Genomic DNA, 17,439 nt, shown 5'->3' with positions numbered 1-17,439 from the left:
TTCACAAGCTACCACATCCAAAGATTTTGTCAAGTATATAATATTTTTATTTATCTACTCTGACTTTCAATGAGCATTAAAACCTACAATTTTAATCAGACTTAGAAATCTAATTCAACATTTCTCAATTATAAAATACAAGTTTATTAATGTTTAATATTAGAATATTTCAAATAGCTCATCAAAATTTTACACAGTACCAGCCTTTTCTTTTGAGACTGAATGATTAAAAAACCCAGTAATTTTCACATTTCAACAGAAATCTATTCAATTACATCTTGTAAAGCAAACCCTGTAATTATGTTAAACACCAATAAAACTATTAGTGAAAATGCTGTTATACATAAATAAAAATATTAGAATATAAAACATCACCTTAATTTTTCATTATGCTTTATCACCATTCACAGCACTTGCTCTCAGTTAATATGACACAACCTCTGGTTGGATAGCTTGTTTCTAGAATGCTTCCCTCTAACACTATTAAGTACGTTGAGGACTGAACCCAGTAACTTTAATAGGAAGTTAGAAACAGCACAGAAAGAATGAATGTTTGCATGTGTTAATGTTATATGTTAACACTGATGAACTAAACAATAGTTTTCAATAGTTCTCATCAGTTTCTGCAACAAGAGGTCACGTTGGCACATAAAGCAAAAACATTACTATCCTTAGAGATCTTAGGTTTGTCAGAAACAGCAAGTGGGATGTCAGTTGACTTCTTTTACTGTTATTCAGTGAATTTATTGAATTCATTTAACACATTTTGCAAAAAAATAAAGGCTAAATTCAGCAAACAACATTACATGGTGACCCCATTACTTCCTCCCAAATTCCCATTTTACAGTGATTTATGGAATTTCAATATATTTCACATATTAAACTTATATTTTCCAAAGTAAATAAAAAATAACATGAAAAAAACAACATAGCTACTTGTTAGCACAGCACAAAAAATTATACTATTAACTAAACTCACTTTATACAACATAAAAAACTGAATGTAATAAACATTTTTATATTAAATTCTTAAAGATGACATTAAGTTACATAAAAATTAACTTTAACTCCTGAGTGGAGAAGGTACATGAAGATTTTAAATCATTATTAAAGTTCATTATACATATAAAAGAGATTGCAACGCACTAAATTGTTATTTTCAAGTACTTACATAATGGTTCACTTGTTATGTTAAAAGCATGAAAAGCGTACAACTTCAGGAATTCAAATTTATTACAAAGGATACTCATAAGAAAAAAACTAGTAATTGAGAAGATACAATTTAAAAGTCAAAAAACCTTTTAATTGGTGTTTTGATTATACTGTGTCTAAGGATAGTTCTCTTGTGTTACCAAACTTGAGGTGCATTGAGATATTTACGGATGCACTGCATATATTAATAGTTTTTGCCATCATATTTGGCATTTGGTCATGTCAATGTTTCTTCAGATATTCTTTCGATCCCTGTCTTTCTCCTTTCTCTCCTCCAGGGTTTGCAATGTGTGTATGATGGTTTACTTAACAGTGTCTCAAGAGTTTGTGAGACTGTTCACTTTTCCCATTTCTTTTTCTATTCCATTTCTCAAACTAGGATAATAGCAACTGATTAGTCTTCTAGTAGGCAGATCCTTTTTTCTCCCAATTCAAATATATACAGAGAGCCGGGTATTTAGCTCTGTGGCGAAAATGTCTGCCTGACAAGCATAAGGTCATGAGTTTGACCCCTGTCACCAAAAAAAGAGAAACCAAACAACAACAACAACAAAAAAAAAAAAAAAAAAAAACAAAACCTCTCAAATATATACATGTATATTAAACAACTCATATAAAGTGGTCTTCCCAATTTTGGGGGCTCCTCGGGAAACGTTTCCTATTGCTTACCCCAAACCCTATCCCACTCTTAACATATTAACTATATTTTCCTACTTCTTTATCTGCCCCATAATTTTTGTTACTAAAAATTAGATATTTTAAATAAAATTATATGACAACCCTATAAAACAGATCCCTCTGATCAGGATTCACTGTTTTTCTATATTGGTTTTCTTGAACTAATTCTGCAGTATCTATTTTCTATCATTGTAGCTACAGAAATGTCTGCTCATATAATGTGGTGGCCAGCTAATGACTAAACAGATTCTGGCTTAAAAGTAATAAATAAATGTTCTCTCCTTTGCTAGAGGCCATGCAAATGCACAAGAGTTGATGCATACTTGCAGTCTTCCCATGGTTTAAAACACTTCCTCAGTCTGCACTTTTCGTTTGTGCCAGGCCTTAAGATCTGCAAAGTTGAGAGGCTGGCTCCTACTTAGGTGATGAATACAGATACAGTACCTTATTCATATACCTTGTACTTATGATTATAAACAAGGTTATTTTTTGTCCCAACTGGCACTTTCAGGCAGTGACAATGTTAAACTAGTGAATCTCCACTTTGAACACAGAGCTTTTACTATCAATCAAGCTCTATGGGGTCAAAAACTGTTAAGTCCTATCAATGAAGTTGTTCTAGGGAGTTTCCAGGTAGCTCAAATAGTTCATTGCCCTAGGAATGGAATTCTATAAAGAAATCCAACCACAGTCCACCTCATTCTCCAGTGGCTAGGAGCTGCTAGTTTTTGTAGCTACCATGGTTGGCTGGCCTCTGATTTTCTAGGTGACCAACCACCTGGGAGAGTGGCAAGCAACAGGATGAGTTAAGTCACTATGAATATACTCCTGCCAGCTTGTAAAACCAGTGGTACCTGCATGACTGTCCCATACATGACTGTACCACTTGTACCACCAGTAGTACAAACTGCCTAATGGGAGAGTCATGCAGGTACCACCCGTGTTTCAAGTGGTACGACAGTGAGACATAGGGTTTACAGCTCCTTTGTGAAAGTGTTAATTAAATTTGCTGTTCTTTAAAGATTCCATAGTTTCCCAATAATTAATACACTTTAGGTTGTTACTCTTTATGTTTCATAGAATTGAAAAATTTGATTTGATATTTTCTATCAGTATTTTCACTGCTTGTGTTCTGGAGGTCCTTTCTATTGAAGATTCACTTTCTACTGAAAATCTTCCCTCCAAATTACATTTGAAAGTCAAATTTTAATGTTTTAATTTCTACATTTTGAATAAATTATCAATAAGCTTTTGTGAAATGTTTTATACATACATATCATACTTTTCTCTTGCCCTACTTTGTATTTTTCTCAACGAAAAAAAAAAAAAAAAAAAACTACTTAAGTGCTGCTACGTAACTGAAGCCACCATCAACACTAACAATCAAAATGTTACATATCTAACTATAAGTCTTCCAGAATTGCAGAAAAAAGTATAGAACCAAATATATTATAACTCTAATGATATCAATTAGATAAGCCAACTATTTGGTTGCTATATAACAGCCCAGAGTCTAGCCTTTTAAATTAAGACAAATTCCTATAAGGATAATCTTTCCTAGGATGAATTTACCTTTCTTTAGCATTACTCCTTTTTATAGAAAATGGGATATAATCACACATATATCAGTGAACAAAAAGAATATATGAATAGTACATAATAAATCTTACAATAAATTTTTGTACTTTCTATCAGTTTTTATTATCATCGTCATAAAAAATTAGAAAAATCAGCATCTAAGCACTGAATCAGTGAATTACTGCTTCTATTCATTTGTAGCTACAGTCTCTCTTCTTTTGCTTTTGCTGCTTTAAAAATTCTTCTATCCTGAGCACCTACCCTTAACATTTCCAGCCCTCAAGTTCTTTTAGACTTTCTTCTTTATTCTTATGGGTAGTCAGAATAGAACAATGGCACTGAAACAAAATTGACAAAATCTCCAATTATAGCTTAACAATTTGTCAGTTTTTCACACCTCCAACAAATAAGCTAGTCTTTCAGAGTTATAGGGAATACAGGAAAACACTGTTTTAAGTATGTTATAAGGATTATGAAACTTGTCATCAGTTGTGATTTTCTAGCTTAAGCTTTCTAAAACCTGAAATAATCCCTTCAGCCATCTTGAAATTAACATAACAAAAATGGAAGTCTTCATCACTCTCTTCTATCTTGTCTACTCGCATTCCTGCCTGATTAAGTGGTCCTTTAACTGCCTCAATATTTCAGACTAGACACCCAGGGATCAGCTTTAACTTCACATTCCTCCATGTTCTACTTCAAGTCTGTTATTGTGTCACATTCATTTTACTTCCAAAATTCACTTCTAATTTAATTTGCTTTTATTTTACTTATTTTTGGTTATGGAGATTGAACACAGTAGGTCATTCATGCGAGGTAAATGCCACTGAGCTATGTCCTCAGCCCTTTTTCATTTTTTATGTTCAGACAGGGTCTCTCTAGTTGACCAGACTGTCTTCCTCAGGCTTCTCTCTATTGCTAAGCAACAACATCTCTTGCCTAGAAAGTAACAATCTCCTAATGCTATAATCTGGAATTCATTCCAATGTATTTCCCACTGTACTTAGAATATGTTTTTAAAATTGTAAACCAGATTATCAACTTTATAGTAGGCAGTATAACATACCTATCAAATAAGGTGTCCAGTTTCTAATTTCCATTACCTGAACACATGCTTCACATGGAAAGAGGAACATTAAATGTAGGGGCCATACAAAGGGGAAATATTCTTGAAATATCCAAGTAAACTCAATTTAACCCTATGAGTCCTTGGAAATGAAAGGTCTTTCCTAACTGAAGGTGTGACAACAGAATGTTCGAAGAAATGTACATTCCTGGTACATCAAAGGAGTCTATGAGTCAAGGAATATGGTTCGTCTCTTAAAGATGGAAACAGAAAGCGAAGTGGGTATGCTCTTAGATCTCCAGAAAGAAATGTAAACTAACCAATTCCAGAATTTTAGCCCACTTAAAGCCATGTCGGACCTCTCAGGACTATAAGATAACACTGTGTTGTTTCAGGTATTTAAGTCTGTGCTAACTTCTTACGATAGCAACAGAAATAAAACAGTTTATTAGTTTGCAACTAGACTTTTAAAACAGATTTATATATGCTTTACATGATTTGAAGCCTATCTACCTATCTAAACTCATGTAGTGCTTCTCTTTCCCTTTATTTTTATATGTCACCAACATATGTTCCAGAAATATGCCAACCAATTTTTCAGAACATGCAGCTTACTTTTTGGTAATGTCCATATTATTTTCCCCAATTAACTGAATTTATACTTTGATTTTAGCAGAAATGTCACATCTAAAAAGGCATTTCTATTTTCCAAACTAAATTAGGTTACTTCTTTTACATTTTTTTATAATACAGACATTTCTCAATTGTTTAACAGCTGTTCAGATTTAAGACCAAGGTGCATCGTTTGGATTTAAGAACTTCTACTTACAAATTCTTTCTTTTGTGGGGGGTGCAGTTTTGTGCATCTGCTTTGTAGAGCTCAGTGTCTTTGTATGTGTGTGTATGTGTGTGTACAATAGTAGTAGTAATAGTAGACGACATTTGACAGTAATTTCTGCTATCTATATGACACAACACTCTAGTTTTAAGTTTTTATACATAATACTGTATATCAGAGCTATACAAACAAAAGCAAAGTTCAATTTGGCATTTCATTGTTCTAAATATTATAATGTACATACTATATAAAATTCCTCATTTAGTGATCATACTACATAAAATTCCTCATTTAGTGATCAATTCATTTAATGAATTGAGACAAGTCTTTATTTTGGTTGTTAAACACTAAAGGTCTGTAATCTCAAAATGTATTCCTTGGGATACTGTACAATTTGCAATTTCATATTTAAATTAGGGGTTCTGAAAGTATATTTCCCTTGCTAGACTGTTAGCTTTATAGAAATAGAGACATTTTGTTCACTATTACATATTAGTACCTATGACATTGTAAGAAATCATTAATGTATTCAGAAAATATGTGACAAAAGAATTTTAAAGTTAATAAAAGTTTTTAAGACATAATTTCAATTTTACTGATGTGAAAAACAGACATTTATAATTTTTTTGGTAATTTTTATTTTAAAAAGAATAAAACCAAACAAAACAAAACAGAATAAAGCCAATCAAACAAAACAGTGTAAGTGACACAGGACTTTAAAACAAGACAATAGAAAATCAGCAGTGGTTACTATAATGCCTTTTATTGTCTTTAAAATAGCTGCCCATACCTCAGAAACAGTAAAAAAAACAAAACAAAACAAAACAAAAAAGAACAGAATAGAAGCAATAAAAATGAAACAATAAATGTAATAAAGAATTTCAAAAAAAGATAATACTAAATCCAAAATAATTACCATAATATATCATTATCTTTGAAATAGCTTCCTATGCCATCCGATATAATAAAATCAACCAAAGACAAAACAGAATAAAACCCAATAAAAAAAACAATGAAAATGATGCAGAACTTCAAAACAAGACAATAGGGAATTAACAACGGCTACCGCCTTAGGAAGGAGATTCCCCATAGATGCTATCTTCTAAAGAGATGATCAGATTATTGGCTTTAGGCCTATAAAATTAGTGAAACACTAAAGCATTAAGTTGTATTTTACCTCAATAGCTATCATTGCAGCCTGTGTTTCCAGATCAGCAGGTTGCTTGTGGGAGGGGGAGGGAACCTTGAGTCTTCTTGTCTGCCATCCCACGTGCTGGAAGGGGCTGGCATCTGGGTCTCAAGCAGCGGCCCCCACATGGCACCAACTCACAGGGAGGGCTGGGCTTCTTGTTGGTTTCATGTCTGTGAGTGGTACTGACTCATGGGCAGGGCTGGTTCTTGCCCAACATTTATATTTTAAAAGGCTTACTTTTTAAAAAAAGTTCTAGGAATACTTGGACAGCATTTTCACATTTCACCAACTGACATAAACTATACAGTCAAAATAATTACTCAATAAGTATTTAAGAAAATTAAATTTAGTAATAGTTTATTAAACTAATTATATTATGATGTATCCATAGATCATTTACTATATAAATATTATTCTACAGTCATAGGAAAATTTACCTATCTGCAATAAAAAACTAGTACATGATTATACAAATGTAATAAATAAATATTGCTAATTATATTTCTAATTATGCAATAACTAAAATTTAAGTTATACATCTATATTTAAACTATAGGCATATTCTTATTTCCTTAGGACAAAATTTGAAAAGGAAACAATTACTAGATGAAGGATTATGAAAATTTAAATGTCATACAAAGTTTATTTAGATTCTCATCCTTGCAAATTCTGTCCAGCTTCACAAATTATGATATACTTGTTTATTGATATTTATAGTCTACTTGTACTATATTTTGTTTTTCTTATTTTCATTATCTATTCAGTTTTTTTCTACATTTTCCATGACTATTATATATTGCTTTGATGGATACATTAGTCTTTACTCATTAAGACTATTAACTTTCAACAGAAAAAGGTAATTTTTTGTTTGCATTTGATTTTTAATTTTGTTAATATTTTCAAACATAAAAGTGTATATGGAATTTATTTAATCATAAAAATGTTTTACTTTATAGTTTTAGTCTTTACTGATATGATTTAAAACAATATTTCAATAAGTATTGATTTTAATTTTCTTTAAATGTGCCCAGCTTTTTACCTTTATATTAATAAAAACTAAATTTATGTAGCATAACACATGAGAAAAAAAATACAGATTAATTCTTAGCCAGACGTCATGCATGTACCTATAATCTGAGTCTGAGGCAGGAACATTACAAATTCAAATCCAACTGGACAATTTAGTAATGAGCAAGACCCTCTGTCTCAAAATAAAAATAAAAAGGCCTGGAAATTGTTACAGGGCAAGCCTATGGGTTTAACCACCAGTACTTCAAAACCACATGTGTACATATGTACATATATAGATTGACATGCACATGTACACATATTTAGACAGACAGCAGACAGATACTCTTTATCCAAATAGTTATGCTGCATGGTAATTTTAATGTCAAATGACTCTTGATACTTTCTCTTCTGTTTGGTTAAAAGAGGTATACTTACAGTACATGGAATGTGCATGCATTAATTGACATACAGAATTTTCTATCCATTTGTAGACATTCTATGAAATGTCTATTTTGTACCAGAATACTTTATCTAATTTTATTCATTTCCCTGATCATAAATTAGAGGAAAATTAATAATGGCATTTATTCCTAAATTCATCTAAATATTAACTTTCTTACTAAATTAACATAAAGATTCTAAAATTTATATGACAAATTGGAAAAAACTTTTCTGCCAGCATGCTTATCAAATATTTTATGACTATATATTAATTAAATATATTTTCAGACAAAAATTTACCAAAAGAGTTCTCTCATTAATTTGCTCTTTTGCTAAGTATTTTACTAGTTTTACTTTCAAACATCACGTAATGCACTAGAGATAAAATGTACTAGTGACGTAAGGTAAAGTCTATTCAATATTGTACTAAAGTTCAAGCAAAGCAATAAACAAGAGAAAGAAAGCATATGCAAACTGGAAAGATAGATGCTGCCTCTATTGGGATATGGCATGTATTTTTATACATATATAAAATATATTCACATATATATGAATTCAGGAAAATAGAAACACACAAAAGCAACATACAAAAATCATTTTCAATTCTATACACCAACAACAAAGTATCTTAAAAAAGAAATCAAGAAAACAATCCTAGTTAGCTATGACAAATAAAGCACCTAAGCGGGAAAGAAAATTTACACAGGAATTATAGAAAATATTATGGAGATTCTTCAAAAAGTGAAAAATAGAACCATTGTACAACATAGCAATTCTACTTATGGCTATATATGCATTCACAAGAAATGAAAGCTGTAGGTCAAGGATCTATCTGCGCTCCCAGTTTTATTTTAATACTATTCACGTTAGCTAAGATATGGAATCAACCCAAGTGTTAAACTGATGAAGGCATGAAGAAAATGTGGTATGTATAGATTTAGGAATATTTTCAGTCACAAAATAACAAATTTTTGTTATCTGTAACAATATGGATGAACAAAAAGGACATGAAGTTAAATGAAATGAACCAGGCATAGAAAGACACTAATACATTGTCTCACTCATGTGGAGTCACAGAAACTTAAACTCACAGAAATAAGAGATTAAGATGGTAGCTATCAGGGGCTGAAAGATGATAGTCAAAGATAACAAAATTCCAGTTACATAAGTTCTGGGAATGTATTTTATGATTTAGTATGTAAAGTTAGAAACCTATGCCATGATTGAAAATAAGCGCAGAGAACAATTTTAAATGTTCTGATCCCTCAAGAAAATAATGAGTATGTAAGGTGACAGATATGTTAATTGGTGGAGTAATCATTCCACAAGGATTATAAAAACAAACAGGCTATACTCTAAAAGGATACACGGTAAACGTAAGTAAGATAGCCATTACTGTCACTCTTAAAGCACAAATTTCAATAAGCAAATTTATGTAAGTATAAGAAAGAAAGGAAATAGGATATTAAGAACAGGGTGATAGTACAAAAGAACAACTGCTATTAAAAATTTCAGGCAAAATGCCACTAAAAGAAATATCCAAGGCTGTAATTTCAGAAATCATTTCTATAGTTTGTTACAAAAAAAAGTCTATATTAAAGTTTTAAACTAATATTTGGATGCAAGTTTACGATACGATGATCAGGTTTTTGTTTGTTGACTTCTGTAATCCAAGCGTTACTGGTATTAGTACAACTCATTGGAATAAGATGTAGGGGAAGAGGAGTTGAAGGGAAGCGAAGGAAAGGAAAAAAAAGGGGAATCAAGATAAATCATGACAGTTCAAATTTCTTATGAAGAATGTGATCACTATGTGTATCTAAATGGTACCAATAAACAATAAAAAATAATTTGTTTTATTTCAAAAACACCACAAGAAGAAAAAGTATAACAGAGGGAGCTCACATAACATAAATTTAGTGACATCAGAATATCCATTTTAATTTTTTATTCAAAATGAAACTAGAGAATAAAAGCTAGAAATTAACTTTAAAATATATATTGGACCTGATGGAGTAGCTCAGAATGGGGTATTTGCCTCCCATATGTAAGATCCTTTGTTTGGTATCTAGTACCATACAACAAAGATATATCCTCAACCGTTTATCAATAACCAGTACTAACATTTCATCTTACATACTTAAAATAAAAACATATATATTTTAATGAAAGAAATGGACTCCAGATCCATGAATTTCATCCATATGGATGCTCTATTACTTGAAAAGGGATTCTTTCAAATCAATATAATGTGATAACTTTCTCACAATGAACAAAATCAGATTAATGCTAAAGATCAAGATAGTTTATTTGTAATTACTGTGAAACACATCAGAGTAACTGTCTCTCTAGATTCTACCTTTTGTTAATAAAAAATATGTTATCTATGCAGAAAATCACATTATTATTTTTCCTCATTTGAAAGTAGAGTTCATAAATATATTAAAAGTATGACAAAAAGTCAATCTAATTTATCTTTAAAAAGTGGAAGCAAAGTTATTTCTTATCCTAAAGAAACAACTAAGAATTTACTTTTTACTTCTGATATTACCACAAAATCTTCTCATCATAACCACTGCACTACAGAATAAAGTAGCAGTTCTTATCCACTGCCATATTGCCACATAAAGAGAATAACAGCAAATTTACCACTTAAGCCTTAAAGAAATTCAGCTTTTAAAATTATGTTCCTGTTTCAGTTACTTTCTTTGTGGCTGGGACAAAATATTTGACGATTCATCCTGTTCAAAGATTGCATGATTTTAAAAAGTAGTTATCTATGCACTCATCAAGTTGTAACACAAAATACTGAACTAGCTTTATTTGTTCCAAAAGATGGTCTTCCATATTATTAACCAGTTATAGAATACACCAAACTATGAAATTCAATGTCCTCTCCCAAACTCATTCCAAATGTTGGCAGAATCTGATTTCTTTTTATTGTAGGATTAAAGTCACCAACTTTCTTGCTGGCTGTCAGTTGGAGAAAGGTCCTGACTCTTACAAGATGTTCTGAAGTTCTTGCTCCAATCTGTCTCACACTTCAAATCTCTCTGACTTCCAGAGAGATCTATAAAATCAGTGGAGAAAATTCTATACTTTCACAGAGGTCATGTCATTAGGCCATCTAGATAATCACTTTTTCTTAGAAGTATTTGGTGGCATATAACACAACAAATTACAGTAAAAATCCATCATATTCCCTATTCCTGGAATTTTGCAAGGGGACTATCACTGGTTTCTGCCTATCATAGCTCTTTGTTCGGAGGCTACTAATTTCTTGTTAATCTACCCTACCTGGAAACATTATCATTTTGTCTATTGTATATTTCAGCTCTAAAAGTTGAAATTGGTTCTTTTTCTTTTTCTTTACATTGAAAAACATTTTAAACATGCTTATAATGATTTAATGTCCTTATTTCATTGTTCTAATATTTCTATTGTCACTCTTTTTCTGTTACTATTTTTCTTCTATAATGCATCACATTTTCCTTCCCATTTACATATTTAGTAATGTACCATTAGTAATTTAACATTTAATGACACAGTTTTTTCGGTAAAAATTCTTTGCATGGCTTTAAGGAGTACTGAGAGTCTTCTGACTATAAGTCAAATGACAGAGATTATTTTGATATTCTCAAAGTTTTTTTATCCTTTTTTTTTCCTAGTGAGTATAGGATAATTTTCATTTTAAAATGATTTAGTGCCACTACTAAGGTACAACTCTTTTGAAATCTCTAACATAGTCACCATTATACATAGCTACATGTTAAATAGTCTTTAATTTTCAGAGGATAAAGAGATAAACTGGAATAGAAATGTAAAAGTTATACTTACCTTTCACTAGTTGGAAGTAAATATGACATTTTGCATCTCTATGAAACCTGAGGCTAGCTTTACTTATTTATAAACAATTACATCGAATGCTTATTTTATAACAACATAAAATAAGAACAACAAATAGATCAGGAGAAATGGTCAGTATTACCTTTGTAAAATGAGTGTGCAAAGCTCTGCTCAGGAATTAACTTCGCAAGGAATCCATGGTTCAAACTTGGATGAGGGATAGATGGTATGACCACAACTGTGGAGAAAATCATGGAATCAAATTTGTAGCAGCATGTAATAACCTGCAACATGGTTCACTGAAGATTCATGAAAGTTCTGTTACTACAGCTGCATGCATACCACACTAACAATCAAGAATGCATCTCTAAAGATAGATTAGAAGTTATAAATTAAAATAAAAAATAATGCATTTTGCAAGAGTAATTTTAGCAACACACATAGTGATGTACAATTCCACATGAAAATCATATCTGAAAAGTTCACTATAATATTATTCATTTTATACATATAGGACAGGAATACATTAAAAATGAAAAATTTGAGGTGATCAAGTCTTACTATTTTAAATAGTCAAATCATACACAAGATGATCCATAATTTGCAGAATAAAATTAAAAGCAAAAGTACACTAAATGACATAGTCATGTTTATAGGTTAAAAGTAAATATGACATGTAAAATCCAAATATTACAGCTAAAACATAATCCTTATCCCCAAAACAGCAGTAAGAGGTAAATGAAATGGTTTATGTTTATGAAGAGATCTGGCCACTAATTCCTACTCATTTTTTAAATACTTAATTTATAGATTATATACATTTATCTAGGATACACATTTTCAACTACAAAGTGACCCATTGGCAAATGAAATAATCATTATGTTATCTAAATTATACTACAACAATAGACAAACGACCTGGATATTAATACTTGGCAGAAATGCAAATTATCGAGGGCATTCTTCACTAAAAATGTTTATAGTTTCTAAGCAGAATGGGCAAAACTGATGTTTCAAGAACTTTAGCAATATACACTGGTTTTGCAAGTGAGAAAAACAACATGATCCCCTGTTGTGTATGGTGCCTCACCACAATCCTTTGATTTTTAGTTGAGGCCATTTTGTAAAACTTCTGTACAATTTGTATAGAATTTGCAATGTATGCCTGCGAATTGAGAGACTATTCAGCTACTTAATTGTATCCAACAAAGAGAGAGAAAATGAGACAAGGAGTAAAAGAAACAGGGTGGTAGGCAGGAAGGGGAGAGGAAGAAGTGAGAATGGAAGGAAGAAACTTATTTTGGGCTTTGGCTATAAAGATTTATAATTTTAGCTTATTGTTGTTCTTAAGAAATTATGCAAACATTGCTTATTTTTATATTTATAAGGTTGAAAAAAGAAATGCATTTAAAAGTACATATTACTTGTGTATGTATTAAACAGTGATATAAATAAATGATTTGCATTTATAGATATAATAAAGTCAAAACTGTGGCGATAAAATGAGAATATAGTAAATGGGAAATGTCACTAGTACTAATTCATATTTTTCACATTATGATTATTCATAATGGTCTTCAAGGAGTATAAAATTAGCCTTTATATACTATTTAAAAACATATGATCCAATTATGAGTAAGTCCAGTTGAAATGTGGATGGAAAAGTGGGAAAAAAGGAGGTGATGAAGAGCTAAGTACTATTAAGCACCTGTACTAGTTGGAGAATTGATTTCTTGTCTGATGTTTCTTCCTGCTTGGCTTCCAGTTCTTGCTGTTTCTCTCTGGGGTTCTAATATGTCACGATACTTAGAAACCATCAGAACAGAAATGAAGTAAACAACAGCCAGAGCTAAGAACTGCGCTTGCTTGCTATCGTCCTGTGTAAAATGAAAAGGCAGTTTGACACTTAAGTATAAGTTTTGAAAGTTTAAGAAATTAACTTCATTCCACGTCTTTATAGAGGCAAAATATGACATTTTAAATTAAAATATATATTGTTATTTAATATTATTTATTAAATATCATGCAAATACAAACACAAAACTCTGAAGATGTTTATTATGCGCTTTGGACTAAAATGTTGTTCCAAATATTAAGATGCTATAATGTTGCTAAATACGCCTCAAAATACTACAGTACCCTTTCATTTCTTTACCATTTTTATCAACTGTTTACATAACCATAGAGTATGTGTGTTTATATAATATGCAAATGGCATAGTTGGAAAGAATGTCAGATTTTTTTTAAAATTCAAGAATTTTAACTATTGTAATTGAAACTAGTAAGATTAAATTACAATTGGAATACATATAACATTTAATGTAGTAGTATTACTTGAGCAAGAGACTAAACACAAAATAACAAAGATGTAAATGAGGAAAAATCATAAATTACAAATAAATTTCCTATGACTTCAAAGTGCAATATAGAAGCATAAGACTATTTCAACCTTTGATTTCATTAACAGATAAAGCAAGGATTCAATTATTCTGCAATGCCCAAATGAACCTAAAATACCTCATTTCAAAGGCTCAATGATAAAATAGAATTTTTCCAGAGGAGATTAAAAAGTATCAAAAAGTGTGAAAAATGTGCCATGTTAGGTAAAGGAGATAACAGTTTCAAAAAATAAACTGAGTCTGGTAGAAAAGATAATTTTACAGTAGGTTTGCTTTGCTTTCCAAAAATATAATGAGCTGCATGTATCCTTGAAAGCTCTAGTTGGAAAGTCTGGCTAACCATCTTTTAAGAAAACACTGATAAGCATACTAATTTGTTGAACTCTAACACCACTATATCTAGGGAATACAATGTAAATATTTATAAAGTCCTTCCTATAAGCTAGATAAAAATAATATTTTCAAAGTAAAACTATAGGTATTACTGGTCCACAGGTAAACTGTTAAAAAAAATACAAACAAGCAAAACAATATGCATTAAAGTCTAATAACTTAATTAATGGGTAATTTATATTAGTTTTTTTAAGCACAATGTAAACAAGATTCTGAATTTATAGTATCTGCATTTCTTAGAAAAGAAACATACAGAATATATTTATTGGTCATTTAGAATTAATTATCAATCAAAATTAGTGCAGCTAATGAAAATAACTAAAATAGATAAAATTCATTCTGAAATAATATGGATTCAATATTTTGCACACTAAAACTAACATCTTTTGTAGAGATAATTTCTTAGGACATGTTTATCTTTGAATCTGACATAATACACATAGAGGAAAGAACAAAATCAAATACATACACACACGATCAGACTAGCAAAAGATACCATGCAAGAGTGAAATCACACATAGCTTAACCTGTGATCTTTTCCACACTATTTCTATTTCCACCATTTGAAACAGTACTAGACAAGAAGTCAGTCAATAAATTATGGACACAGTGAATGAATGTCAGTGGCAAAGCTGCAGAGTTGTAAACAAAAGACATGAACTACAGTAGTAGCCAAGCTAAATGCCACATAGCATAAAATGTGTTGCATTTTCATTTAAAACCAAGTCTCCATCTACTTGTGTTGCTTATTCACAGCTCTGTCTTTGAAAGTGAAGTCCGATTATACTTAGAGGCTAAGCATCTGGAGAATAACTGTATTTTTTCACTAACTGACCCACTTAGATATTACAAAGCTATGAACTCTATTACATGTCTTCAATTTGCTTTCAAAATCAATCTCTCCACTACTACACTTGAATAAATAGATTAGTAAACTGAAAATCTCTTAAAACAACGCATCAGTGTGGATGACTGAAAAGTTTCCAATTCAATTTTTGAAGATTAAAAATTAGTTTCTCATTCTAGATACAGATAATCTAGCAGAATAAAGGTTCCAGGGTAAAGGGAAAAGCATATCGAATTCACGTATAACTGCAGATTGTAAGGAACACTGCAAACATTTTAAAAGTTTTCTTTCTTTCTTACTACATAGCAAATTTGCCACATAACTACTATACCTGGATCTAAACAGCTCATGAGTTTAAACTTGCAACATCATCATAGAAAATACAGGCGAGCAATGAGAGGAATTTATTTCCTGACATTTTATCAAGTTTTCTTCCTGCCCTCTACCTAGTATGGCAGTACCAACAAAACTCAGAAATCCTTAAAAGTTGAGTAATATCTTTCTTAATATCTAAATTTAAATGTTTATATGCATAGATGTAGTTTTACTAGGCAGCCATCTATTTGGGGCTGGGGATTTAGCTCAGTGGCATTAGCACCTGTCTTGCAAGCATAGTCGAGTTCTATCCCTGGTACTAAAAAGAAAACAAAGAACAACAACAACGAAAAAACACAGGCGTTTGCAAAAATAAATTGAATGATAAAGATTCAAAGGGAAAAAACCAAGTTCCTCACAGTCTCATTATACTTCATAGTTATTTTATCTATGAGGATAGGTATACTATAGGTACATGCACCTGTATATATGTTTCTCAAAAAATTTGGAACTCATTTGTTTTAGAAACAAGATAACTAAAATGGTTAGCAGATTCAAAATTTCAAAACCTACTTAGGTGTATAAAATCTACAATTAACTCTAAAATATGATTATTGTATATATGCTGCCAAAGTGAGCACACAAAATACAATCAATTGTAAAACACATTCTAATGTCACAAATTATTTAAATGTGGCAAGGTATTTAAAATCTAGAAAATGATAATAGAAAGATAATGCTTTTCTAGAAAGATCACGTTGATATTCTGACTCTATCTTATACCAGCTGGTGGTCATACATGCTGCTGCAGAGTTTAAAAGAGGCAAAGCAGTCCCACAGGACTGCAAGTTGGACCTCAGCCTTGCCCAACATAGGGAGAAGTTCCAAATACCATGAGATTCAAGTAGGGGCAGAGTCCAGTCATATAGAATAGATTGGGGATATACAGCCTGGCCTCCCCTCATCACCTCCTCTCCAGAGGACACAAGCCTGACAGCATTCTTCCAGAGGTGAGTGACCAGGGAGCTATTCCCTCCTCTGACCTGCCTGTTCCACTGTCAGACTGTGAGTGGATAAACAAGCATCGTCTGTGTGGGTTGGGGGTCTTCAATATTAGATCCTGAGCACACATGAGTCAATGCCTAGACCCTGACTGGGACATTCATCCAGCACCCAGAGCTAACACTGGTCCTGTTTGAGTCGGTATCTAGCAACCTAGGCTCATATAAGTCGATATGGAGTTCTCATTGCCATGCTCCCATCCCGGACCCTTAAAGTCTGTGTCTGACATCTTACATCAACATGAGGTGACCAGGGTGACATGGAGTGTTCTAAGACCCCTGGGCACAGCAGAATCTCCACTGCACATTAACCAGTGCCGACACAGCCCCTGCTTAACACAATAGGCCAGTCCTCTGCCTGGTTAAGAAGCAAGAGCAATAGCTGTCTATTCATTCTGTACGGTATTCCAGACACCCATGAGATACCACTTAGTGCTCTGTACCCTCACGGGCTTTTAGAAATCTGCCCACATTAGTACTGGGTAAATCTGTTTCTCCTCTGAGAATCCACAGGACTGACAGTTAGGTTTGAAGCCCACAGTAGTTTTCACATATCAGGAGC

General features: G+C 31.8%; 1 protein-coding gene across 10 annotated transcripts in view; it reads right to left on the bottom strand.

The window, feature by feature from the left end:
- Nucleotides 1–17,439, bottom strand: part of Nbea (neurobeachin) — a 673,150-nt gene that overhangs the window by 426,262 nt on the left and 229,449 nt on the right. For all 10 annotated transcript variants that reach the window (XM_063232848.1, XM_063232849.1, XM_063232852.1 and 7 more), the window contains 2 exons: nt 13,571–13,739; nt 12,005–12,100 (listed from right to left, as the gene is read on the bottom strand). In XM_063232848.1, coding sequence (XP_063088918.1) covers nt 12,005–12,100; nt 13,571–13,739 — 265 coding nt within the window. The remainder of the gene's footprint in view (nt 1–12,004; nt 12,101–13,570; nt 13,740–17,439) is intronic.

This window comes from Cavia porcellus, unplaced genomic scaffold, assembly GCF_034190915.1.
Source record: "Cavia porcellus strain 051 isolate PalLab524CR breed Dunkin Hartley unplaced genomic scaffold, mCavPor4.1 scaffold_21, whole genome shotgun sequence".
Lineage (NCBI taxonomy): Eukaryota > Metazoa > Chordata > Mammalia > Rodentia > Caviidae > Cavia > Cavia porcellus.
The sequence above is the reverse complement of the archived record's forward strand: the minus strand, read 5'-3'. Positions and strand labels throughout refer to the sequence as shown.